The following is a 26,070-nucleotide window of genomic DNA, read 5'->3' as shown; positions in this document are numbered from 1 at the left end:
TCCTGTCTGTGACCAAGACACCACTGGCTACTACTCACAGTGGTTCCTTGGTCTTAACAATAGTCATCATTAAGAAAAATTGCCCTTTGTCCTGTATAAATCTCTCCTCTTCTAGATTCATATCCACATTACAATAAGTCATAATTTGTTTTTAGGAGCAGTTCTCCAAATATAATTCTGCCTATCTTGGTAGAGAGAAGTAGGACTATAGGAACTAATTGAAACACAATTTTAAGTGCTTGCACTCTTTGTGCTGTGAAAAAATGCGAAGCAGAAAGTCTCCATGTAGAAATTGTCTCACAAGAGGACAGGATGAGATTCCCACAGGAAAAATATAGGTCTTGCTGGACATGTGGGCAAAACCAATTGCAGCATAAACACAGTGTAAGTAACAGAGATAACACATTCAGTGATTTCCTGCCCTGAGCATATTAGCAATATTGGAATGTCTGTCTTAGAGGTTATATCTGTAAAGGTTAAGGGTAAACTTAAGATTACCTCTCGTTTCTGTCTTTCCAGTGAGAGGATCTGTTGTTCCAGAGAACTGGCTGACATAGTGCTCTTTTCAGTCAGTAATATGTGCCTTGACTGGAGAAAAGAAATGTTCAAAAATGAATGCTTTCAGCATCCTCTCTTCAAGTCAAGATTGTCATATAGAGCTCCCATCCACTATGCCACATGCACATAAAGAAATTGAAACAGCAACATTTTCTTACATTGCATTTGTATTTTAGTACCTTTACACCTGCTGATAGCAGACGCTGAAGCATACATCTGCTTTAACCCTGCTTAGCCTGTGTTTTAGTTGAAGCATTATGCAAAAGGACACTGAAATAAACAAAATTATGTCTATTTGTAACATCTGAGACATAGAACACAAAATAGGATTTTAATTATCTTACAGATGGTAGTACAAACAAGTAGTACAAGCCACAAAAGTTGAGTGTAAGTTGAAGTGGGCGTAAGTAATTCCCTTCATTTACAAGAACTAGAATAATTAGTAATATTGCCCCTGGTAAGTGCTTGCAGGCCCAAGACAATAAACTTTAGAGAACAATGGGTTCAAAACAAGCAATACAAAAAATGAATAGGCAATTTGGAGAAATTAGGAAATCAGTCTGCAATTGTTCCATTTTATTTTTTTAAAGTGTGGAGTTTTGCCCATGCAGGACAACAGCAGCTAAATCCTCTTTTTTATAATGACAATGTCATATATCATAATTTCCAAGAAGTTTCTATGCATTGCCATGAAAACAAATGTGATCTATTAGATATATATACATATATATATGTATCAAGAGAACTGTACTGGAAAAAAGATACATGCTCATAAAAATAAAACATACTATGTTTGGATACCTACTCAGGATATTTTTGCTCCCTAAATTCTCAACCAATGTATGAGAAACTAGGATAAAAGTGTGAGCACTCCTAAGGTCTTTAATCCCCTGAAATAAATTCTCTTTTTTTTTTTTTCAGCTAGAAAATTTCATGCCAAATATCAAAGAAGAAGCTTAAAGTATAGTTTTGTTGTGTCTTTCCACAGGCAAAATCCTGACTACGTATTTGCCCCATAGCCAGTCCTGCTGAGCTCTAATGTGGAGCACTTGACTTCCATGCCAGAAAACACTTAATCCCCTCTTCTCGTAGAAGTTCATCATGTTTAACTTAAAGTATCTGAAGCAATTACCTGGCAGTCAATGGAGTTATTCATGTATTGAATTGTTTTTTGAATCTAGGCCTTAGGCATGTTTGAAGAGCATATTTAAGAGTCCTATTAAAGTGAATAAGACAACTTACAAATCTAACTACTATATACACGCTTGGCACCAACTGGCCCGAATACAGCTCACAGAAGTTGTTGGGTAACTAAAATGAACCACTTTCTGCCCTTTGTATAACAAATTAAATTGACCAGATACTTTTCTGGGGAAAAAAAAAACCCAAAACCCAAACAATATGGCAGGTTTTCTTTCAATATATTTCAATATTTTTCTATCCAAAAACATTTCTAGTATTTCCTTCTAGTAGTTAGATTTGTAAGTTGTCTTATTCATTTTAATAGGACTCTTAAATATGCTCTTAAATACATGCCTAAAGCCTAGATTCTAAAAACAATTCAATTCAACAGCGTAAATCATTCAGACAAATCTACTGGAACACAAAAACAAGCCCATAGTTGCCAATCTACAAAGCAACATGCATAATACCTGCACCAGCTCAAGTCGATCCTATTAATCGACAGCACTTCAAAGGAGGGCCAAAACAGTCACTTACTTCTAGTGGGTCTGCTGGGGCTTCCATGTCACTCACACCTACCCATGTGCATCCAAGGCGGCCTTGAGCATTTGTTTCACTACGGGTCTTCGGAAGAAGAAGAGCAACGAAACAGGTATTTTATGGTGACCAAAGGAGCAGGAGACTTGCATTAAGACCCACAAGACCCACTAGTGCTGCCTGTGGAAGCAGCTGAGGTTCAGAAATAAGGGGTGGAATTTTGATTTTTAACCTTTTCCTTCTTCCTGTCTGGGGCTTCCCAGAAGGGTTGAAGCACACTGCCTGTGACTAATATACCGGGCAAGGCAGTACTCTGCTTAGTGTGCATGTAAGTAACAGTCAACTGGCCCCGAGAGAGGAAGTTGCATGTGTAAGGGAAGGAAGGGTATGTTTTTTCAGTAAATAAGAGAACAGGGTTTTCTATCCCTGCTCCCAACTGTAAAAAAGGACTTACGTAAGTATGACAAGTATTAAGAGACACTACGACAGTGTGAACTATCACGATTGAAAAATTAGTGAGTCATGCTTACAAAGGAGTAATAGCCAAGTCTGCTAACAGCTATGGGGAAGAGCACACCTATACAAACCCCTAGCTGTTTAGGGGAAAACCACAATTGGAAATTTGATTTACTTTCCCTGAAGAAAAGCTGCACAGAGATGAAGAATGACAGGTGGTATTATTCTTCTCCTAAGGACATCATATTTGCAGTTCTAGTACTTACTTTATGCAAGCATGGATCTAGCTTCAAGCTACTCAAGTCTTCACTTGAGTACTCAATGTACCCAATACTTCAAACTTGTGTCTTAGTTTTCCATTTGGAAAAAGAAGTTAAACTTACCAAGTTAAAATGTCAGGAAAGATTAATAAAGAAAAGGCTTCTACAGACTTCACATGCAAAGTCAGGATGAAACAGAAAAGTGCAAAGTGTTGTTGTATTCAGTTTTGGAATTCTGAATAATGACGGATTTGAGAAGGAAGCGTGAAAGAAAAATCTTTTTCCTTATTGTGGAAAGATGCCTGGATCTGAGGCTTTTTCAGTGGGGACAGAGGTTGCTTATTTCCTTTTCAAGGAAGGGAATGAAAGCTAGCCTGTGAAATTTGACATAAAATAATATAACTCTGTGGGAGTTCTTTCAATTTCCAAAAAAGGATTTAGACAAAGTAAAGTAATCCTGGGAAATGCTGGAATTTAACGGCCACATTCCAGATCTCTGATTCATAATGTGTGACTAAGCAACTCCTCTTTTGCAAGATACAAAATCCAATTTGGAAGAAAGCTACTATTTTATAATATTTGCATATCAAATATATCCTACCTAGCCTGATGTTCTTTTTTATTTTTTCCTGATTTATGGAGTGGCTGGAAAATTCGTGGTGTATACAGAGAGAAATTAAAAAACAAATATTATTTTAATAAAGACATTTTACATTCTACACAGGAGTCATCCAACCCATCAAAAATAAAATAATTTCATCTGTACCTATACCAAAACTAGTCTTTGAGCATATTCCTCCCACGTACAGCATTGGTTTAAAGAAGGAAGAACTACTGGCTGGTAATGCAGCAGCAATTTCCACAATTGCATTTCTTGACATTTCTGTAGCAATTAATATATTGCAAAAAATATGAGCCAGTAACTGTCAGGCAATGAAATAAAGTAAGCCTCTGTACCACCAAAGCAAGGCTGAGTGAAATAGGAAGGCCATCCTCTGGGAAACAGACATGCGAGCAGGCCGACTTCTAAAATGAATAAACATAGCACGCTACCTGAGAGAATGTAGTAATAGTTAAACCACAAAAATCCCCATAGTGGAGAAGGAAGAGGAAGCAACATACATTTTAAAAATGAGACCAAGCATTATAACATTATTAAAAGTGTATATCAAATCAAAGCTTATGCCTAATGACTTCCGAGCTCTTCGTGGAAGTAGGCAATAACCCTATTATACACACAGGGAAACAGGCCAACTCAATGTTAAAGGTCATCCAGATGTTAGTGTCCGATCAGAGAATGGTGATGTCTCCTTTCACCCACAGTCTGTCCATCTGTCACAGCCATGTCTGCAGCATCCATTAGCAGGCTGTCACTGCATAATTGTGTGTTCTGACTGTGCTGAAGTTAGGGCACATGAAGAGTCCAGAGTCAGCTTCTGAAGCAGAGAGTACTGTCACTAGGCACAAGTGACATGAACAGTAATTATCTATCGTCTTCTCACAATGTCCTGCTACAGTCCTATAGATTATATCAACCCAGAGAAGAGAAGGTCTCCGGGGAGACCTTATAGCGCCTTCCAGGACCTGAAGGGGGCCTACAGGAAAGATGGGGAGGGACTCTTTATCAGGGAGTGGAGCGATCGGACGAGGGGTAATGGTTTTAAACTGAAAGAGGTGAGATTTAGATTAGATATCAGGAAGAAATTCTTTACTGTGAGGATGGTGAGACGCTGGAACAGGTTGCCCAGAGAAGTTGTGGATGCCCCATCCCTGGAGGTGTTCAAGGCCAGGCTGGATGGGGCTTTGAGCATCCTGGTCTAGTGGGAGGTGTCCCTGCCCACGGCAGGGGGGTTGGAACTCGATGATCTTTAAGGTCCCTTCCAACCTAAACTATTCTATGATTCTAAATTTATGGAAACAGAGTCTGTCTCTGACTATAAAATACCAACACTGTTCCTTTCCACTCTTTCCCTCCCAACCTTCATGATGCTCTGCGGGAGCTGGGGAGACCTGGGGGAAAAGGTGAAGCTCTTGGAAGAGTAGAGAGTGGAACAGCAACAGCGTCTTCACATCTCCCCTTTTCCACAAGAAACTGACCTGCACATTTGTCCATTTTCACTCTCTGTGAGCCTACCATGGTGACTGAGCAGCAACAGCCATTGTCCTTTCCCACACTAGGGCTATACATAAGAGTTTTAAGTCAAGGTTTTCTGAAATAGCTGTTGTTTGCATGCAGTTTGGCACCACCAGTGAACACAATTTATACTGGCCTCATTCATTGGGCAAATTTTTTACCTAACATTACTGTCTTGTTTGAAAGACATATTGTTCTCTGCTAACAATCAATAAGTTCTGAGCTATGCACGCCTGTGTGGAAGCTCTTAACTTTGTTACTGGCCTTCCACCTTAACTATACACGTTAAAAACAGTGCTGAATTTTCTTGCACCCTTTTAGCTGTTGCTTTTCACTACAGGGATTTTATACAAAATCTGACAAAATAGAAATGACATTAAGTGCTTCTCAGTGTCTAGGTAGGCAAGCTTAGTATTCATATGGATAATGCTGATGCCCTTTAGCACAGTGCCTAAAGTAAAATTCCTTTTAAGACGTTTGATAGGAAATACAGCTCAAGAACAATGGTGCTGTTCAGCTGTGTGAGCAGCTTGGTGGGGGACAGGTTCCTTGTCCCTTCCCTCAAGAACGCTTTTCTATACTGATTGCCACATAAGAACAGTACAAGGTACTGAAATGAGAAGAGTATGTCTGAAATCTATATGAATAGAAGAAATGTCAATGAGTAGGGAAGAAAAGCTCAAGCTCTTCAGAGGTGGTGGCAATCTTCCAACAAAAACTGGGAGAAGTTGAAGCAGAATTGTTGTCTCTCTCTGTGAAAATAGTGAATATCACTGAAAAGAAAGACAAGATGACAGCATTCATTTTCTTTGGTATTGCAGAGACAGAGACACTACATTTGTTTATCAGTCTACTGCTACACAATGAAGGAAAACTTAGTTGTATAACAGCACTTTAGAATTCTAAGATATATAAAAATCCTCGAAAGAACTCTTTTTTACAACTATCAGACTTCAGAAGTCAAAAAAAAAAAATATTTTAAGGCATTTATATTAGGTTCGAAGCTATTGAATAAATTATGCAGTGTCAAATTGCCTGGAGAATTCTAGTTGAAGACCAGACTATAAATGCAGTCGCAAATCTAAAAAACTGTTTACAGATCCAAGCAAACTTTCAAAGAGCTGTTAAAATTTTCCTGCTTGCAAAACACAACCAGACCAGTTAAAGATTTTGGAGGAAAATTTGTCCTAGTGCTACACAGTCACAGGAAGCTTCACAGGAAGCAAAAACGACAGCTGAAAAGGGTGTCTAAAGCATGAACAGGTTTGCACAAAAAAACAGGAAAGTAAATTTTGAAGAAAACACAGACTTAGCAGTGTTGTCCAAAGGTAAGGCAGTGTATGTTTGCTCGGTTGTCACTTCTTGCCACAGACAACAACAACAAAAAAAAATATCAAATTTTACTGTGGCGTGTTGCTAACACGCAAAATCAAGACTTGCTAAATGTGGTGTAACAGCAGTGGCAAACTGGTGAGCAAGTTTTATAAATGCCAATCTAATGCTTGCATGAACCTTAATTTCCCTGATTATTTCATCTCTTCCTCTTTAAATGAAGAGGTCAGTCCGTGTCATGGCATTTACTGGTTACAATTAAAAAAAAAAAGCATGAGAAAACAGACTGCAGGGAAGAGTCTCTGAGTGGAGAAATACAAACTTGGCAACCTCTTACAGGGTAACTGCCTCTGACTTCTCCATAAACACATGTAAAACCATATCATATTCTGCAGTGGACAGAGTTGTGTTACTTTTTATAGTCTCCCTGAAATACACAGACATATGGGCCTTTGTCTACCTGGGGTCCATCCCACATTTTAGAGCAAGAGCATAAGTAACTTACACTTTCTTTTCATCCATTTCTAATCCCTTACTTCTACTTCCACTCTCTCTCCAGAAAGTTACTTCCTTCACATGTTCCTTCTGTCCATCCCAAACAAGGAAACAAAACGTCATTACTCCTGCTGGTGGGCAACTTTCTTTTACATTTGAGTATAGTTCAAGTAAACGCGGAAAACAAAGGACAGAAAGAGAGTAGTGTCTGCTCTCCAGAAGAGTAAGTGAAGTTTGGTAGCTTAAGAAAATGAAGTTAATATGACAAGAATGATCACTTTCTGTCTCTGGAGAGCTGATCAGATCTGGCTCCTCCTAGAAGACTGGTTGATAATTTCTTTTCACTGTGTATTACAAAAATGCTTCCTTAATGTCCACATGAGCCCTTCAGTTCCTTGGCTTTCACTGCTCTCTTTTACGGTGACTGATCCAGACATGATTAAATGCATTAAAAAAATATTATAGTGATCAAACCTGCACCTTGAAGTTTAACTAATCGTCTGAAACCTTCTGTCATGTCTGTGAAACATAAAACATTTAAATTCTCTTAATCAGTACGAATTCTTAGTAAGACCTTTACCCAACTTTCTCCTACTCTTCACATTCCTTTTTTTCTCCCCAGTCATATTCACATACTTAGCCTATGAATCATTATCCTTGGCATTTCTGATTTTTGTCCATGCTACAGGCAATGGTGACAGAAGAGAATTGGCCATGTGTTTTTCAAAACCCTTCAGGCAGCTCTGATCATTATGACAGATGGTACCAGTTTTATCTTTCATTTTTGTTCACAGCTGTCTTTTATTACTTTAAAGACTGGGGTGAAGGGGGAAACACCCTCTTTTATGGCCATCAGTTTGAGCACACTCAGGGAAAAAGTTTCAGGTACTTTGGAGTGTGGCTGCCAGGAACACCTGACAGAGAGCTGGGAGCCAGAAGATCCTGTAGACAGACTGCTGCGAGGAGCAGCAATAAGACAGTCAGCTACCACGTATGCAAAAAGCTTCCTAAGAAGCAAATGCGAAGGACTAGCCAGGATTTGCTGTCCCTCAGAAACGCAATGATTTAACTCACAAGCAGCAGCATAGAAGCCCACCTGCAAAGTGGGCTGAACTGCTTAGAAGCCTTTTATTAACTTCTATTCTATTTCTATGATATTCTGTAATTTCTATTAGTAGAAGCTTTGAGGTTGGGTGGCTTTTTTCCCTGTTTAAAAATGAGAATTATTTTAGTTTGTATTCTAGGAAGACCTGATCTTTCTGAGTGTAGAAGTGTAAAAGCCTTTTAGCCATCTTTGGGAAGCTTGCAATGGGAGAAAAATCAAAGCCTTGGATCTGTGGCCAACACTGCATCCTCTCACAAGCATCAGCACCACAAGAACATAAAAGTTCTCATTTTCAGAGTTCTGGATCTTTATTCTGGGAAAGGCTTCTGTTACAGTATTACAAAATAGGCACTCACAAATTAAGATAATGAAAGCCACTCATCGCTTCTGAAAATTCCATCTGTTCAGTAACTGCAGTGAAACCAAGAACCATTAAAATCTTTGGTTTAAGCAAAACTGAGCCTTTCCTTGATGATGATAAAATGGTAAAATCATCTTTCTTTTTTGTGAGGTTTTTTAGGGTTTGTTGTTTTCATTTATTGTGCCATTCAGTCGCAGAATTGTAGGAGCCAGATTTACTCTGATATTACTTAAATTAAAATTTGGTGGCTTCTAGGGAGGCTTCTGTTTGCTTACATTTTGGTTGAGCTTTGCTTTTGGCTTTATTTCTGAAGCTGTTATCATGCCAGCAGTGCTTGCTACAATATCCATTGCAACCCCTTTTCCTATTCTGGTGCATATGGTGAAATGGTAAAAAACCAAGGGATTTTAGCTGAAGAATAAAATCATCTCTTAAATCAGAAGAAGAATCTACCTCTTCCTGTCTAAACCTGGTCCACGTGTGCTAGAGAAGTGTGCTAGAAAGTAGCACGCTTAAGTATGTATGTCAGCATCAACCTTTTGTGCTGTTCGGTTACGTACTCACTCTGACAGAAAAATATGTGCAGATGAAAATGTGTGCCTTAATATGTGGGAACCAGATAAAATCAGAGCAAGATGTAGAAAACTAATTATTTTAGTTGCTATTCTTCCCTTCCTATTCAATACTTTTAATGGTCCTCACCTCCCCTAGGAAACATCCTTCTTGTGTGTAAAATCTTGATGAAGCCCTAAACATACTGAAAACACTCCGCATGAGTACTTTTTAGTAATATTTATATTTTTAAGCACAGTATTTAGTCTACCTTATTCCAGTTAAATGTAATCAGCTTCATATTTAAGTTTGAAAAAGTAAGCTGCCTTTTTGTGAGGTAAGAAATATGTTTCTTTGATTCCTTATATTAAAATGGCAAATTTCTTGATCCTTTTGGCCTTCAGTTTCCTCCTCTGTAGAAGACAGAACGAACAAGGAACTCTTTCCTTCCTGAGGCACATTCTGAGGACAAGCGTTTTCACAGATTACAGCCTCTATGGGACTGGAGCTTGGAATCCTTCTCATTCACATAAACTTTTGCTGCACATCGCAGCAGTAAGTGATGTTACAGAAGACAAGGGGAATACATCAGTAATTGTGAACTTGAAATTATTAATTGTTCTAATCAGTAAAAGATTTCATTGTATGTTTTCCCTTTTTGGTCAATGGCTCTTGCAAAAGCGAACACATTTCAACAAACTGAGAAGAGCTTAAATCAGTGTAAAGTAAAGATGCCACATGAACGTCTCACCTCTCATTTCAGCTTAACCCCTGTCTGTTTGCTCACCTAGACAAACTACATACAGAGACAAAGGCACTAACATCCCTTGTATTAGACCAATAAACCGTATGTAGGTGTCAGGGACCTGAGTACACCAACAGGCTCTAATCGCTGTGATCTGCCTGTAAAGATGTTCTTCTGTAATCTCCTGCCTCTTTTCCTTCTCCAGGAGCAGAGACCAGCAACCTGGTCTAGTGGGAGGTGTCCCTGCCCATGGCAGGGGGGTTGGAACTCGATGATCTTTAAGGTCCCTTCCAACCTAAACTATTCTATGATTCTATGATCATGAAAAGCTGCAGTTAAAGTCCTACAGATAAAGGAATCACGGGATGCACTCAGAATTAGCTCATTCTGCAGAACTACATTTTCTCTCTCTCAAATATTTGCCTGTAAAACCACAATAATATTATATACTTTTATGGAAAAAAAATCCTGGTGAAAAAGGGAATTTATTTACAGACATTTTGAGATAACAGTCTTGAAAGTGATTAAAGCTCAGAAAGAAATGCCATTTTGCAGTGTGCAATTTACATTCTTCACTCCAGAAAAAAAAAAGTTACAGAATAAAAATGGCTTGCTGGCTCTGCCAAAGAACTTTCTGATGAATGACCAACACTATAGGGAAGGGTACACTTTTGCTTCATTATTAACTTTTTTCAGTTTCCTAAATACAGAATTTCCCCCTCATTTTAAGTCTAAATCAGCATTTCATATCACAAACTGATTTTTGGGGGTATTTTTAATATGATTTTATCAGCTTTGTAATTGAAAGTATAGTAGGTTTGTTAAAAATATTACGTCATTTTCCAAAACACACAGTCTGATACATGTACTCCTAACATCTTATACTGAGCTTGTTGGAGCTTATCATCACAACTGTCAAGCTGTCACTCATGTGAAGTCCAAGTCAATAACTAGCCAAGTGAAAAGCTGTTTGACTTAGAAGTATAAATAAAAAATAGCTAGTGTACTTTGACTGCAGAAACACCATAAAACTTCCTCCTTTAAGCTATGAAAACCACACACATGAATCTTTCAAGGGCAAACAGTGCTATAAATGCAAAAAGCATAAAAGCACTGCAGATGAAATGCCGTCTCGGTATTCGTGAAGCACTGAAGCACACCACAGAAACCACTGAGGTGAGCGCATTCTTTTTCTTCCCCATATCTACCAGATCCTTTCCTACATCTCCTTCCATCGGAGGAAGGCTAACATGGGGGACCAGGTGTTTCCACAAGCCATTTGTGTCTTGCTGTTCTGCGCTGTAGTTTCAGAGCTCAATGCTACTTGATTCTGCACTGACTTCTGTTTCACCGTGCTCATTCCTCCCCTGGGGTCGGGAATCCCCATTCCTCCCTGTGGCTTCTCTCTCACTGTTTCTAATCCCACTAGTCTGACCCTGGGGCATCTCCTTAGGCTCAGCTCAGTTTCATGCCCTAAGGTCATGAGTCATTTTGGAGATGGCGGTTTACATGTGAAAGGAGCTATGTGTAATTTCAGATTTCATAAAGAGAGTCATCTCTCCTTTACCTCCTCATCAATTTCCTGCATCACGCCTCCGGGCACAGCCTTCAGAGGTTTCCTTCCCCTTCCCCTCCCTCCCCTCTCCGTACTGCAGTCACACAGGCAGGTAAGCGTGTCATCCCTTGCAGGTGGATGGCATTCATGGCTTCATCACTTCTCTCACTCCTCCCTTTCCCAGTTTGCAGAAAACAGGAGTTTCCTTTTGTCCTCCTACTGCACAATAAAAATCAGCTTGCTATTTCAGTGCAGAGGAGGGAAACTGAGAGGGAAACCTAGAACAAGTTTCTGTCATGCTTGTTAACCGCTGCTTCACTGCAAGCAAAGGCAACCATCTCAGCAGGTGGCTTAAGATTTTCTGTTTGTAATACCACAGAAGCGTGGGTTTGAATCACCATTTTTCTTCTTTCTTCCTATTTATCTAAAAGCCTAGCTGACACTCCCAAAGCTTTTTGGCCCCCACACCTCTGCTCATCCTCAGTTAAAGCAGAACTACCAAACACAACTAGCTAAAGAAATGTCAGTGTTCTTGGGGTATCTAGTTTTGTGGATGTGTTATCCAACAAGCACAGCCGGCTACAGAGGGTGGCACTTTGGATATCCAATCAGTGGATTTAGCTGACCTTTTAAAGCACTATAAAACATATCTTCTCACTCAGTTTTCCTCATAACAGAAAGTAGCTGCATCAGAAAAAAAGAAAAAAAAAAAAAGTGTAGCAAGGTCATTGCATCATTTCAAAAAATCAAAAAGTTTCATGCATAATCAAGTCACCCAGGGAACATCCCCTGAATGTTCCTTCCTGGCAGATAAACATTGCAAAAGCAGACTGCCTTTACCTTAAGGGAACATGAAGTTCTCTGATTGTTCAGACTCTCTTGGGCAATAGGTTCAGGGTCCTCACACGACTGGTAAGTATTATTCTTCTCTATCAGGTTCCTTATTTCAACATCAAGCTCTTCACTTTCACACCTGCTTAGAAAGAAATAGCAATGTTAAATTTTACATGTAAACTTGAAGCGCAGAAAAGGTAAATTTGTCTTCTCAATATAACAACGTTCAGAAGGTAGTCTTGCACCGAGCTCCTGCTCCTTTCCTCCCTGGTACGCAATCAGAGAGCGCTACAGCAGTGTCACACAGGCAATCTATAAGTCCCCTGTGACAGAAATTCACCTAAAGTATTTAAACAAGCAGTCTTTATGAATTTTACTACCTTGAATCTACAAAATCCAAGTTGACCCTTTTGGGGATTATATGAAGGCTGTCATGTGCCCTGAACCCCATCCACCCACATGCTGCTTCAAAACTTTTAAATTCAACTTTAACAAAAAATGTAATCAAAAGGGTTAAATTGGTTTTGAACTCCAAAACTAGGTGCTCAGTTCACAAAGGTTTTTGATGGCACATTTTTTTTGCTGTAACACTTCATAATAGATACCTGATATACATTCTCAGTTTTTTATTTCCTGAAAGTTCCTTTTAAAAATATTCATATCTTGTAAAAATTGCTCTGTTGTGAACACTGAAATGATATTCATTTGGCGGGAAAATTCTTTTCTTTCTGTTTCTCTGCTAAGGACATAGAAGGTGTGCACTTAAAAGCTCACTCCAAATTTGCAGAACTAACTAGCAATTAGGGCTAATTCACTTGATACATGACAATGGTGGAATGTGACTTTCAGAGAATGGACTGAGGCATAATTAAAACAAACCCTAAAAAGTCCTAGACCCTACCCAAGTTTTCAAGAAATACTCATGTCTTTAGCAAGCTCAGACCTTCATTTCTTAATCAGCTAAACCAATTCATATAAGTAATGCATGACCAGAAAGCAAACTGCAAGGCTCAGAAGTATTACCAACCTGTTATAGCAGGATCACTTATTGATTTAGGTAGAAAACACTGAAGTCTTCATTTGAACTACCAGAAAAACTCAAAGCAGTAAGAATTTATCAGCTATATTTATTGCAGCTTAGACAAGCAATCCACAGGGACTGCATCGCAGGTTCTGAGGAAACTCTTGAAGCGCAACTGATAAAATTATCCAATAAACAAACCCATCTGTCCTAATCATAAGAGTAAATAAGTGTAGCAAATTTCATGCTGATAGCATAAAAACATTCATTTTATTCTTGATATTTACAGCACAGAGACCATAATAGAAATGTATTTTCATTAAGCACGACTGCAACGTTATTTGTAGGAGTACTGCAATAAAATACCAACAGTAGCAAACAAGGACAGGTAAAACTCAAGAGCTTTTTTTTGACTTGCCGCCTAGTAGTTGGACAAGCTGGAATTTCATGGCAGTTTCAGAGTTGCCACAAAGCCTGCCTGCACCAAAAAAAAGTTTCATGGCAGAAACAAGATATTTGGATGTGTTTCAAGAGGTAGACCTATGGCATAGGGAAATAGGACTTTTACACAAGGAATCAAGACCAGGGGGTTTTTAGTGCTGGAAGGTCCTGAAGCACTAGAAACATCACATGATTTTTCTTCTCTGCAGAAAGATCTTTCTTCTTACTAGCCTTTCGCCTTTTTTTTTTTTTATTATTTTTTAAACCAATATAGCAACTAGTGCGAGTTCAAAGAAACAGAGTACCCAACTGAAGAGGTATTGTCTTTTGTTAGACCACTTTAACTGGTCACAACTCCCTTTCAAAGCCATGACGATTAAGAGAAAGACCTTCTCAATACACATTTTCATGAACCTCATGGCAGCGCAGTTTTCAGTCTCAGCTGCGCGCGTGTGGCAGGTGAGCCCCAGCAGCACCGGCACCGCGTGGCAGCTCATGAAGAAAACTACAGAAGGAAACCAACAAACCTTGTGAAAGAAATCCAGCCCTTTTCTGTCTCACTAAATACTGCAAAATCCTGGATGGACCAGTGTTAGTGCCACTTTTTCTTTTTTAAGCAATTATGTGCTAAGGTTCCCAGAAAATAAATCTCAGGCAGCAGCATGACCAAGTGCTCTGCTTGTAGCCTTCATCACAACAGGCTTGTAGCCTTCATTTTTAATCAATTACATAATGCAAACCTTGCAACACAAGCAGCAACACCCCTTTTCTCTCAAGTGCACTTCCCCAGAAAACAGCATCTTCAGCTCATTTGGAGTCCCATGCCTGACCCAGCCTGAGATTGCTCTGTGTAACAGAATTGGATATAGGCTGTGCAAAGCACTCGTTCAGGATGCTCAGAAGAAAGGAAAGGCCTCAGTACAGAAGCAGTCACTCACAGTGCAGTTTTAGGAAAAATGCATGAAATTATATTTACATAGTGAGGGAGAAATTATTGCTGCAGCCTCCTTTGAGCCCCTAGAAACGTGGCAAAAGGAAGGGAGAGGTTAAGTAAAGTGAGGTGAAATGTTACTGAGCAGTATTGCGAGATTTAGGACAGAGCTGCTAAAACCACAGGCCAATATTTTCAGACTGAGCTTTCAAAACTTCATATTTTTTTATCTTTGCTGCACAACCAACCAAAGGTAGGCTAGTTGCTCTCCTCTTTCCTTGTTCCACACATCTCCTGTGTAAGACCAGTAGAACAATCAGCTTACTGCTTAGCTAAGTTCTCTTAGACTAAGTTCTCTAAGACTCTGGCGTACAAGTGGCTTTTGGTAAAGGGTATTTTGCTCCTTTCCTGGGGCTGCAGTCACACATCCTGCTCCAGCTGCAGCAAAGCCAGACAAAGAGTTTAACTCCTCTACAGCCCCAGCCACTTTCCACCTCCACTACCCCTCTACTGCAAATTACCATCCCCATCTCCCAGCACAACCCACTCACCCGGCTTGGTCAAAGTACTCAGGGTTTCCTTAAAACTTTAAGTAAAATAAAGCAACTTAGAGTAAAATAACTGTTCAAAATAAAGGAGCAACATCTATGTGCAGTCCTGAGGACAGTAAAAGACGGGCAGCAATCTCTGGCAGGAGTGCAGCAGCAAGTATTCAGGGAGGCTCCACTCATCTCTGCTGCTGGTTCAGCCACAGCAAGAGATGTGTGACCACAGCCTCCTGAGATCAGAGCATGAATAAAGCTGGGAAATACCCCATAAAGATGGTGGATTGGCTTTAAATATTTCATTGCAGCCAGGAAGCATTCATTCCTCTGCTCTGCTCCCCACAGTTTGTCTGACCCTGTGGCTGTAAATGATGTTCACCTCCAGCTGCTCCCGCCCTGTATCTCTGCATTCTCCCTTCTGGGATTAGGAGCACCTGGGCAAGAGCAGGAACCAGCTGTGCCTGGGTAAAAGAAAGGGAACCACAAAAGACTCAAATCCCTACAAACTGATTACTGCTCTGTAATATAAATGTGTTTCGACATCATCATGGAAGTCAGAAAATTGCTTCATTGACTGGATTTCTTAATCCATTTGATTTTCCCTTAGTTTTTAGACTAAGGTCTTCTGAACAGAAACTATTACTCCATTTACCTGTATTTTAGTATTAGTCACTTTGACAATTGGAAGGATATATTTATTGTGATGTAGAACATTAATCATATTTGGTGTATAGATCCATTTTACAGTCCAGACCGCACAGATGATCTGAGTGCTTGAATACATCTTCAATAGACTGGTGATTGGGAGCTACGCCAGAAAAAGACAGCTCTTGATGACTACCCGAGCTTCCCCTGGTGAGCTCTAGAGGGCACACAGCATCTAGCTTCTGCAGAAAGCAATTTTTTCAAAACTGCTTTTGGTTTTGTGAAGTTCACAGGTACATTTTTACACCATTAATACCTTTACTGTTCTACACTGTTGCCAACATTTTCTAAAATTAGGTATTTTGGGTTTTAATAATTAAATTATGCAAATAGACAACCTGTTAGAAAAAGATCAGAAAAATGAAGTCTATTCAAGTTTGGGAGATGCAGTTTTTTGTTTTGTAAAACCAATCATCAGAGGATATTAAAAGCATTTTTATGTGGTCATAAGGGACAAAGTATATCCCTTCTATGTGCATACGCTTCCTAAAGTACATGAAGATATAAAAAATACATCCTACTTACACAGCATGCTATGATTCATGCAGAAGCCAATAACAGACTAGAATATTAACTCCTCTTTGTAAACATTGAATTTGTTGCTAAATTTCCTTTTTTGGGAAAATTAAGAGACTTCACATGGAAGCAGAACCTACAGATATAATGAAGGAAGCTGGTCTCCCATCATAAGTTTTAGCAACTGGCAGAGAAAGGAGAGAACCCAACCTTACTCATAATTTCCATGTCATATCTGAAAAGTAATAGCCAATATCCTTCTAGCCATGTCCTCCAAGAGTGAGAAGCTAGGTCTGTTCTCTTCGGTTTGCAAGTTGCCATATCCATGCAGGATTTCACTGCTAGAGACTAACTGTGCACCACGTTAACGATATTTTCATTTCTCCCACATATTCACCTAGCTGCCTTTAAAATGGTTTTCACTTTTTGTTCTATGATACATCTTTGCACCATTTCAATTTCTAGGCTCTATCAGCTTTTTGTAATTAATTATTTATAAGTGGTTGCATACTTTTTGCAGCAATTCAGTTTTTCAGCTGGGAGCCGGAGCAAAAGTTGTGCCCCGCACATGCTTTGTATGTGAATGGGACTGAAATTCTTATGTAGATCAATGCCACTCAGCTAAATAAAGCCATGCTGGTCTGTCTGTCCTCACAGGGTTAGGCAATGAAGTGCTGACTGTACATGCACAGGGAATTTGATTAAATTATGCATGTAATTGAGCCAGAGCAAAACCCATATTTGGCCCAAAACTGTCACTAAATCCACAATATGATGGCACCAGAAAGGAAGCGTGAGATGTGGGCACCCGTGGCTTCTAGTAATGTCAAAGACACCCCTTACAGTCCACCTTATCCTGGTCAGAAGAAGAAGACGACAGAACAACTCCCACTAATACATGCTTTCATAAAGGAGCAGCCAGCAACCGGTTCAGCTCTTGATAGCCTGCCCCATGCTCTTTTGATGAGCCACATGATGGCCAGGAAATACAGGTTTATCAAATAGCCAGGTACAAGCCCCATGCAGAGTCCCAGCTCTGCAGCTGGTACCATTTGTGAGCTGTTGGCTCTCCCTAGTTTTCATTGGAAACTGGCATTATTACTAATAGCAGTTATGTGGCAACAATGGACATACCTACAACATCCCTCAAGGCATTTATTGCAAAATATTAATACCAAAGGCATATAACTCAATTTGAAATAATTTCAAGGCTGGTGTGCTGGGGTCATTCTCCTGGGATTGGTGAAAGCACAAATACACACCATAAACAATGAAAAAAGGTTTTAAGCCAGGATTTACAGCCAGACGCCAACACCACGGAGTCATATTTTGACGGGAAATGAATTCCAGAGTCTAGGGGTTAAACGCATACTTCATCCCCTTGGGTGGGCATTTCAGACGTAGGATTCTTGCTTGGCTAAGCCTAAGGAGCAGATCCATGGAAAGAAATAAATATTTGCATTTGAATTATGGAGGATGAACTGGTTGGGACAAACTAAAAAAAAATGTGGCAAATTTCAAGGCAAATTGTTTCAGCTAATATTTCCCCTATTTTTGATAACACTTCATCTCAGAAAAAAAAGCCTTTAGAATACGGGAGAGAATGAGATCTGGAGTACAGAATATTTAATCTAATTTGTACTAGAAACAGACTTAAAATAAGAATAAAGTTAGGCATATGATTCTTCAAAATGACAGTTTACCTGTAGAACTAGGCTATTCTTTTTCATTCCATATAATTTTACAGGATTTTTGCCCTCTTAATTCAGTTTTGTAAAATTTTTAGATTTTTTTTCATATAAAATCCTTTGGATTTTTATATTAAAATCTTATCTGGTTAAGACTAAATGACAAAAAATTTTCCGTCTAACAAGCAATGGAAGAACAAAATCTTGCCAAGAAAACAAAGACTTTTGTTATGAAAAAAAAATTTTGCAGCCTCATGAGCTCTTACAAGTTTAGTAGTTTCTGAGTTGATAGAGAGTAATTGCAATGTGCTGCTCCTTAAGGATCAGTGGTGCTATTCCAGTACTCAACACCCAGTGAGTGGATCTCCACTCAAAGTTTAGGCTTGGGAATTTAATCCACATCTCTTGAAATTGAGCTCCACTAGTTCTACATTCCACCTTAGGTGTACCACTATAAAAAACCGTTTATTGGGCATAAAGGGTACTGTGCTGGTACAAACACAAAAAGAACACCTGCCTTTGATGATTATGAGGATATACTTAAAAAGAAAGTTGTTTTTTTTAAAAAAAAAAAACCAAAACAACACATTATTTCAAATTATTTGCAACTTAATTCACCCAGTATTTCAAAAGTGTAGCTGTAAAGCCAGCCACCACCAGCAGCTTAAGTCCCAGATGTTGCAAAAAAAGTGCTGGCACTGTTGCTTGGGAGGTAAGTGTGAGATTAGAAATAATCTCCCTCCAGTTCCAGGAAGAGAGCTCCATAAGGCAAGGTGCATGATAGGGGTTAAAACACGTACATACTGCGACTATAGCAGAGAAACCACTTAAACTTTTGCTCAAATCTGATGTAGCCAAAACATCTGCCTATCACCCCATAAACGTCCCTACACTTCTGTTCCCTTTATGACAAAGGAATGGAGCTTTTAAGGCACATTTAATAGCCAGCAGCTGTTTGGCTGTCAAATGCCACATCTGGAGAAGCTGTGTGCTGTTAATGTGAACAGAAACAATTATTCTTTAATAGTTTTGCTTAATTTTAAGAATTACACAAGTCACAACAACAAAAGAGGTGTTCTTAATGGAAAGACGTCTGGTTTCTCTGAAAATAAGTAAAAAAAAAAAAAAAAGGCCCCAGTCATTAACTGAAGCTGCACCTATAATCTGTCCTGTCTCAGTGAAGAGAGAAGCAAAGCTAGTGATATACAGGCACTTAGTGTCTTCCAGTCTCTGACTATTCCCCTCAACAGATATGCAACACATAAGACAACGACTAGCTGGTTTGTGTTAAATGGCATGTTACTTATCACATGCTGCTGCTCCCCTCTGTTGAGGTTCCTGACTTTTGGGAGTGGGTTTCAATGCTACCACGTCATTTCTGTACCCTACGTGGTCTGTATGTCCGGAAAATAACATTATTCCCCTTTTCACTTGGTTCTTCTGCTTAATTATACTACCAAGACCGTAACTGAATTTCTTCCTGATGGACAGCATTTGGGCTGAGTTCAAACCTCAGGAAAGTCAATCAAATTATTTTCACTAACTTTCTCAGGCTTTAAATGAGCCATGAGTGAGTTACAGATGGCTCTGGAGATGACTTCTCTCTGGAGAAGCAGTAAATGGAGCACTGTCACCCAGACTCATCACCCAGGACTCACGTAGCTGCGTGTGGATCACTCGTGGAAAGGGAACTGAAGTTTTGCCATGGAAATCAATCAAATGGAAAGCTCAGCCAAGCAGAGCCACCAAATAGTGTGTGCTTTCTGAGCAGATGAATTCCCCCACTGAAAAGCGCACATGCAGAAAGCTGGGGGGAGATGGCAGGAAAGTGTTGAAAGAACTGAAGTCTGAGTTAAAAAAAAAGAAGGGAGACAAATCTAGATGTTTTCAAGTACTCGCTCTTTTTCTATAAAGATCAATACCTAGAAAAGCTTGCACCCCTTTTAAGACACTCTCCTAGCCCCAGTAGGCACCTTTTTGAAATGGTCCCCCTCCCACCGCCCTTTCTGGACTAGCTGCTTGCCCCACAGCTATAGCTTGAGCACCACGAGTCTATCCAGAACTTACACGTACTCATTTCTGTGGAAAGTTATGATTCTGATGCAATTACATAGTTGACATTTTTAACTGGTACTTTACACCACTGTTCTTTCTTTTGTCAAATCAGGCATCACCATAAACAGAACAAGACCCATGCAGAGCGCATTTTGCTTCCTAGTTGAGTCTTGGCCAGGATGTGGATGCGTCACCAATGCTTTACTGACCTGGGCTCACAGCTGGGCTGCACCCTTGGAGGAAAACAAGCCCATGATTCATTTGGGTCAGTGTCTCCCATACAGACCTGAGATACTTTTAGTGATCTAGTAACAGTGCAAGCAGAACAAACAGATGAACACCATTTGGAAATGCAGCCAGGAAATTTAACACAGTAGCTGACAGAGGACAACCAGCTCTGTGTTAAGTCAAGCCAACTTCTTGCCTGTGGTAGCTGTTAGGCAGCCAAGCTGAGAGGCAGAGGAAGCTCGCTGCATGGCTGTCTGTGGCACAACTCCAGGGCTTGAACTGCCAGCGACTGGCAAATGGTTTCAACAGGGATGCCATTGCCAAGCGGGAACCTGGCACCTCCCTCCCTTCACAGAGAGAGGTTGGAGTCCAACTATACTGGCAGCAGCTCACAATGTCTTCAATAAATGGGAAATCCCAGACCAGAAGGAATTTCAAATCCAGTTATTTCACAATAAACTAACCTGGGAAAAAAATCTTACAGGAAGAAAGAAGGGTAGGGTATTATTTCTTAAGCTTCCCCAAACAATCTACAGTTACCTTTAAACAATTTTTCTTTTTATCTCTCTCTCAAATCCACACACTATACTTAATACAAGCTACCTTTTAATCATTCTTGGCTACCTTGAAATTTTATTTTATTTTATTTGGCCAGAGGTTATCTTCTTGAATACAGCAGCATTCACTGAAGTACTCAGCACTATTAATTTTCCTAAAGCTTCTTATTACTCACTGACAGTCTTTGAAAGGCGTTGCCATCATCACAGCCTCATTAAAGGCTGTAGTAATAATGTGACCTCTTTATATCCTACAGTACAGCCTCTTTTATTGCCAGTAGCAGTAGAACTAGTACTAGTTCAGGAAGAAGCAGGTGCCCAGAGAGGTTGTGAAATCTCTACACTTGGAGATATTGGAAACGCTTCTAGACAGGCCCTGAGGAACCTGACCTAACTAGCCCTGCTTTGAGCAGGAGGTTGGTCCGGATGATCTCCGGAGGTCCCTTCCAACCTACATTATTCTCTATGATTTTGCTCTTCTCAGTACAGAAAATTTCCATGTTTCACTTGTTTAAACAGAGCTGACACAGGTCTCCACAGGACAGATTAAAGCACAAAAAAAAAGTGTTGACCTGTTTCCCTGGAAGATAAATTTATTGACATATGCAGGGAACACTCAACTATATATTTCCAATAGTGTAATGTAAATTACTTTTAAAAAATAAAAACAAAACAAGTTTTTTCATGTAAAATTATGATAGCTAATACCTTTCCATCTCAACACACTGATGGGAGCACAATTCTAGGTGATCTTCTGCACCTTTATTCTTCCGTTTGAGCTGCTCACAGTGAATCTATTAGAAACAAAGAGGGAAAAAACAGACTTTAAGAGGACATAAAAAGATTAACAATGTAGGAAGAAAAATTTAAGTACATGATTACAATGAGAAGAGATAACCATGTCTTGCCTGAATTTCTGTCTTCCTTTTCATATACCATAAATGCTTGCCACAAGCAAGTCAGGAATCTACTACTTCCTTCCCAGCATCATCCTCCTTTAAGTCCACCACTCTGTCAGGGACAGTTTTGCAAGAATAGGAGCAATAACCGTCTCTGGCTGTGGTGGCAAAAAAAACTACCCAAGGAGCAAAGCTATCAGCAGCCCCAGGAACACTGGAACTGTTGCAAAAATGACCTTTGTTATTCACCTTAAAAGAATCAACTATCTTAAATACTTTAGAGTTCAAGCATGTCCTCACACTGACCAGAAAATTCATATACTTCATGGAAGTGTCCAGTAAAATTAATGCTCCACATTTAAGAGAATTTGAGTAACGGGTCTGATCTAGATCACCTGGAGTGAAAAGGAGCTGTGTGTGAGTTATTGTGCATGAGCATGTTGTTCAAGAACTATACAAGCTCCTAACAAGCTTCCCTCTGGTCAGGGCCAGCTACTGTCCAGCACTGCATTTCCAAAGAGAAAGAAGAGAAGAAAAAAAACACTTCTCCCAGAGAAAAGACACACATCAGGGTAACAGTAAGAAGTCCACATTTAGATATTCCCTTTTGGATGATAACTCCAAACAGGAAAAAAATATCAAGGTTTTTTAATTTTATGAGATACCGTCACCTCTCTGTCACAAGTAGGAAAACAGATGGCACAAAGAGGGAGCCAATGCCACCTCATCCAGAGGAGTCATTCTGCTCCTGTGACACAGGCTGGTAAGAGTCCTGGGTATGTTTCCTCAGGCTATGTGGGACATCTCTAGTTCAGCAGAAAATGAGCCCAGAAGTCTTATTCTTCTCTTTAGATCAAAATGACAAACAACAGCATTATGATAGTTGCTGGAATGAGAAAACTGGCAGGTTTCATAACACCTATCTTAAGGACAGCAACGTGACCACCAAAATAAAATGGGAAGCCATCAAGAGCAAAACCTGCTATTTATAAGCAAGTAAGTTTTCAATTACAAGTCACTCTATTGGTAACATCAACTTAATGTGAAACCACAGCTGAACATTTTATAGAAACCATGCTGCTCCATCTATGCGCAGAGCAGAAATTTAAAATGAAAGGTTGCCAGGAGAAGATCTGAGGTGTTTGGCATCTCTCCCCCCTCTTAATTCCCATTCCAGCAGGCATTTCACACATTTTAAATGCATCTGGTAATCACTAATTACAAGGATCCTATTAAGAAAAAATGTCAGTTCAGTTTCATGTGAAACTTGATTCCAGCTTGTCTGAGTTTTATGAGTGTCTGTTTAATCATAACAAAGACAAGTATGGAAAGCTTTGTTTGATTTCAATGGGAGCTGCAGACACTGAGTACTGATGGGAATTAAGACTTATTTTGGAATGCCTAAACTTGGCTTTTAGGTGTCTAACTTAAAAATATAGGATTTGAAAAATGTTGACCTAGAACACTCCCTACCACCACTGAAAAAAACCAAAAAATAAAACGAAATTACTAAATGAAAACTGACCATACTTGTCTGAATTTAAAAAAAAAAAAAAAAAAAAAAAACACACACAACAAAAAAACACCACAAAATTCAGACTGCTACTCTATCTCTAATTCATCCCACTGGGCTTAGACACTTCAGCAGTCTCAGATGCCAAGTTACGCACGTGTTGCAGCCCATGGGCTGAAAAATAGGCCATGTTAATGGCCTAAACAATTAAAGGGAGACAGGTTAGATGTTACTGAAAAGAAGACACCTATGTTGGTACAATTCATGCAAGAAGCAAAGGAAATCCTGAAAAACTGAAAATGAAAAAAAAAAAAAAGCAGTGAAGAACACAGAAAAAGGTATTTATTTATTAGACATGTCACTTCCTGGTTCTGCAGTGACAGGACGGTGAGCCAGATTTGGCGCCCGCAGGGAAGGGCTGCTGCACAGTCCCTGCTGGGGAGCGCTCCGGCATCACAAGGAAGTGATGTGGCAATAGGAAGTTCCATTGAAATATGAGAAAAAAAACTTCTTTACGGTGAGGATGACAGAGCACTGGAATAGGCTGCCCAGGGCGGTCGTGGAGTCCCCTTCTCTGGAGATTTTCAAGACCTGCCTTGATGCAGTCCTGAGTAATGTGCTCTAGGCAATCCTGCTTCAGCAGGGGAGTTGGACTAGATGATCTCTGGAGGTCCCTTCCAACTCCAACAATTCCATGACAATCACATAGTGGGTGCTCTGACAAGCTGGGGAAACACAGGGAAAGGAGCTGCTAAAGCCAACAATTCCCAAATCACTGCGTGGCCCAGCTGCACACCCAGCCAGCATAAACAAGCAGTTCTCCAGAAGTCCTACTGCTAACATCTGCTGGGGCTGGGGGCGTCCCCTCCCCTTTGGCTCGACAAGGTCCGTTGTACGGATCTCCTGACTCTTAGTCATATGCAGATTGTGCAGCGTGTCCCTTAGTGCTGGGCACTGTGACTTAATGCACATCTGCACAAGCCAGCCCAGCTATCAGAAGCCATTCCTTTATCGTAGAATGGGAACACATCCACCCACCCTCAACTATCCAGTTCAAGATATGGGAAAAAGTAGTGAAAAGTCATCTGCATGATCCACCCAGCTGAGCACGGTCAGGCTAGAGCCAGCCAAGCAGCATTCCCACCTGCTTTGATTTTCCCCCACTTTTTCCCAAACTGCACAAGGGATTGCTGATGCAGAGTCACAGCTTTGCCTTTCATTTCTTATGGCTTTTTGGTAAAGCGTGTCACTTCTAAAAGGCTTTTTTTTTTTTAACCCATTTTTTATTCTTCATAACCAAAAACTTACTGCAATGCGTCTGACCTGTGTTGGCAGCAAGAGTTGTGCTAAATCTAAACCTACAGTTACTCATCTGAACAGAAGAGGTGCAATTAGGTTACTGTACTATGTTCAAGTGTTTGTTATTAAAATAACCTTAAGTTTTTACAGCTATAATATGCAATTTAATGCTGTAGGTTTTTACTAGATCAGACAAATTGAAACTATGATGGATAAAATTCAGCTACTTCAAAGAGTTACGGTTCTGTAGAAAATAAGAGGTTCTAATGGTCATGTAAAGGATTGCTCAGAATTACATAAATTTTCTGCTTTCTGTCAAGGCTTTTAAGAACAGGAATACCCTGAAGTAAAACAGGATCAGATTTGCTCACAGATTTATGGGGTTTTGTAATAATTGAAAATGTTTGGGAAAAAGCGTGCAAAATTTCCTTGGTGATGGCCCACCAAATTTATCAGTGGTCCAAGCCCTAAGTGCTTCCTAGATATGCCATAATAGGCCAAAAAAGCACTTTTTGTTTGGAGTATTAGTTTGCTTTAAGAAAAATAAGTTTTTCACATACCAAAAAAAAAAAATTTGGAGAGAAAAAACACATCATTCTAGAATGACAAGACTCCTTAATTCTAATGAAATCTTAATTATAAAAATGATCACAGACAGACAGGCACTTATCACAATGGAGTTTCAAACTGTTATCAAAAATGCATTTCACAAACATCTGTATTGTCAATGTTAAATCCAGCAATGCTTTTGCTCCATTCTCTTTTTCTTTCTCTAAGTCTAGTTCTAACTTAAGAGCATCCTACTTTCCCAAACCTTTGTTCATTTTCCCCAAACCTGCTCAGTAATTCACTTGCTCCTCATTTGTACCAAAGCAATATTTTGTGGGAATGCAATGTAAAATAAACATCAGAAATGAGCCAGCCTAAATGAGGCAGAGAAGGGAAAGCAGATTTTTGTTTTGTTTTGCCTACCTAGATCAGTTCAATGATTCGATGTTACAGACCCCCACCATAAATGGATATATTGTCGCAGTGGAGGGAGCAGAAAACAGATAGTATGCCAAATAAATGGAAGTACATACTACCAAATCATACATCAGGAATAAACCCACCAACAAGTTGCCCTTTCAGCAATACCCATTTTTGTATTGTGAAAGATCCAGGGCCTGTCACAGCCGGGCTAAGTAAACTTACCTCATTTAAGTATTGCCCATATTGCAAAATAGCTCTGAAACAAAGTGGAACATATATAATCATAAATGCTGTTGATAAACAAGCCATCAGGTTAAACATTATCTGCCTGTGGCTGTTGTGTAGGAGGAGTGGGAGGGAGGAATGGATTATTACTGTAAATGTGATCAAAATGGAAGAACAAACAAAGAAACAAAAGTGCATTTGATGAAACAGGTCCTAAGCAACACTCACTGAAACTGATCTGAAACATGACTAAAGCCTTCAAGATTTTTTTGCTCTGAAGTCAGAAATATAACATTTCTGTGATCTCCTCCTACCTAGATATTCCCAGGTTTGGTACTCATAATAGCGCTAGTGTGCAGCGCAGCCAGC

At 39.7% G+C, this 26,070-nt stretch overlaps 1 protein-coding gene across 1 annotated transcript in view; it reads right to left on the bottom strand.

Annotated features, from left to right (window-relative positions):
• TNIP3 (TNFAIP3 interacting protein 3) overlaps positions 1-21,725 on the bottom strand; it is a 51,763-nt gene extending 30,038 nt beyond the window's left edge. Inside the window, exons 1-5 of the mRNA XM_074154990.1 lie at positions 21,702-21,725; positions 21,502-21,587; positions 12,113-12,248; positions 2,278-2,364; positions 499-588 (exon numbers count right to left, since the gene is read on the bottom strand). Of these exons, the coding sequence (XP_074011091.1) occupies positions 499-588; positions 2,278-2,364; positions 12,113-12,248; positions 21,502-21,587; positions 21,702-21,725 (423 nt within the window). The remainder of the gene's footprint in view (positions 1-498; positions 589-2,277; positions 2,365-12,112; positions 12,249-21,501; positions 21,588-21,701) is intronic.
• Between the last annotated feature and the right edge of the window lie 4,345 nt (positions 21,726-26,070).

Source organism: Numenius arquata, chromosome 10 (assembly GCF_964106895.1).
Source record: "Numenius arquata chromosome 10, bNumArq3.hap1.1, whole genome shotgun sequence".
Lineage (NCBI taxonomy): Eukaryota > Metazoa > Chordata > Aves > Charadriiformes > Scolopacidae > Numenius > Numenius arquata.
Note: the sequence above shows the minus strand (reverse complement) of the source record. Positions and strands in the feature narration are given on the sequence as shown.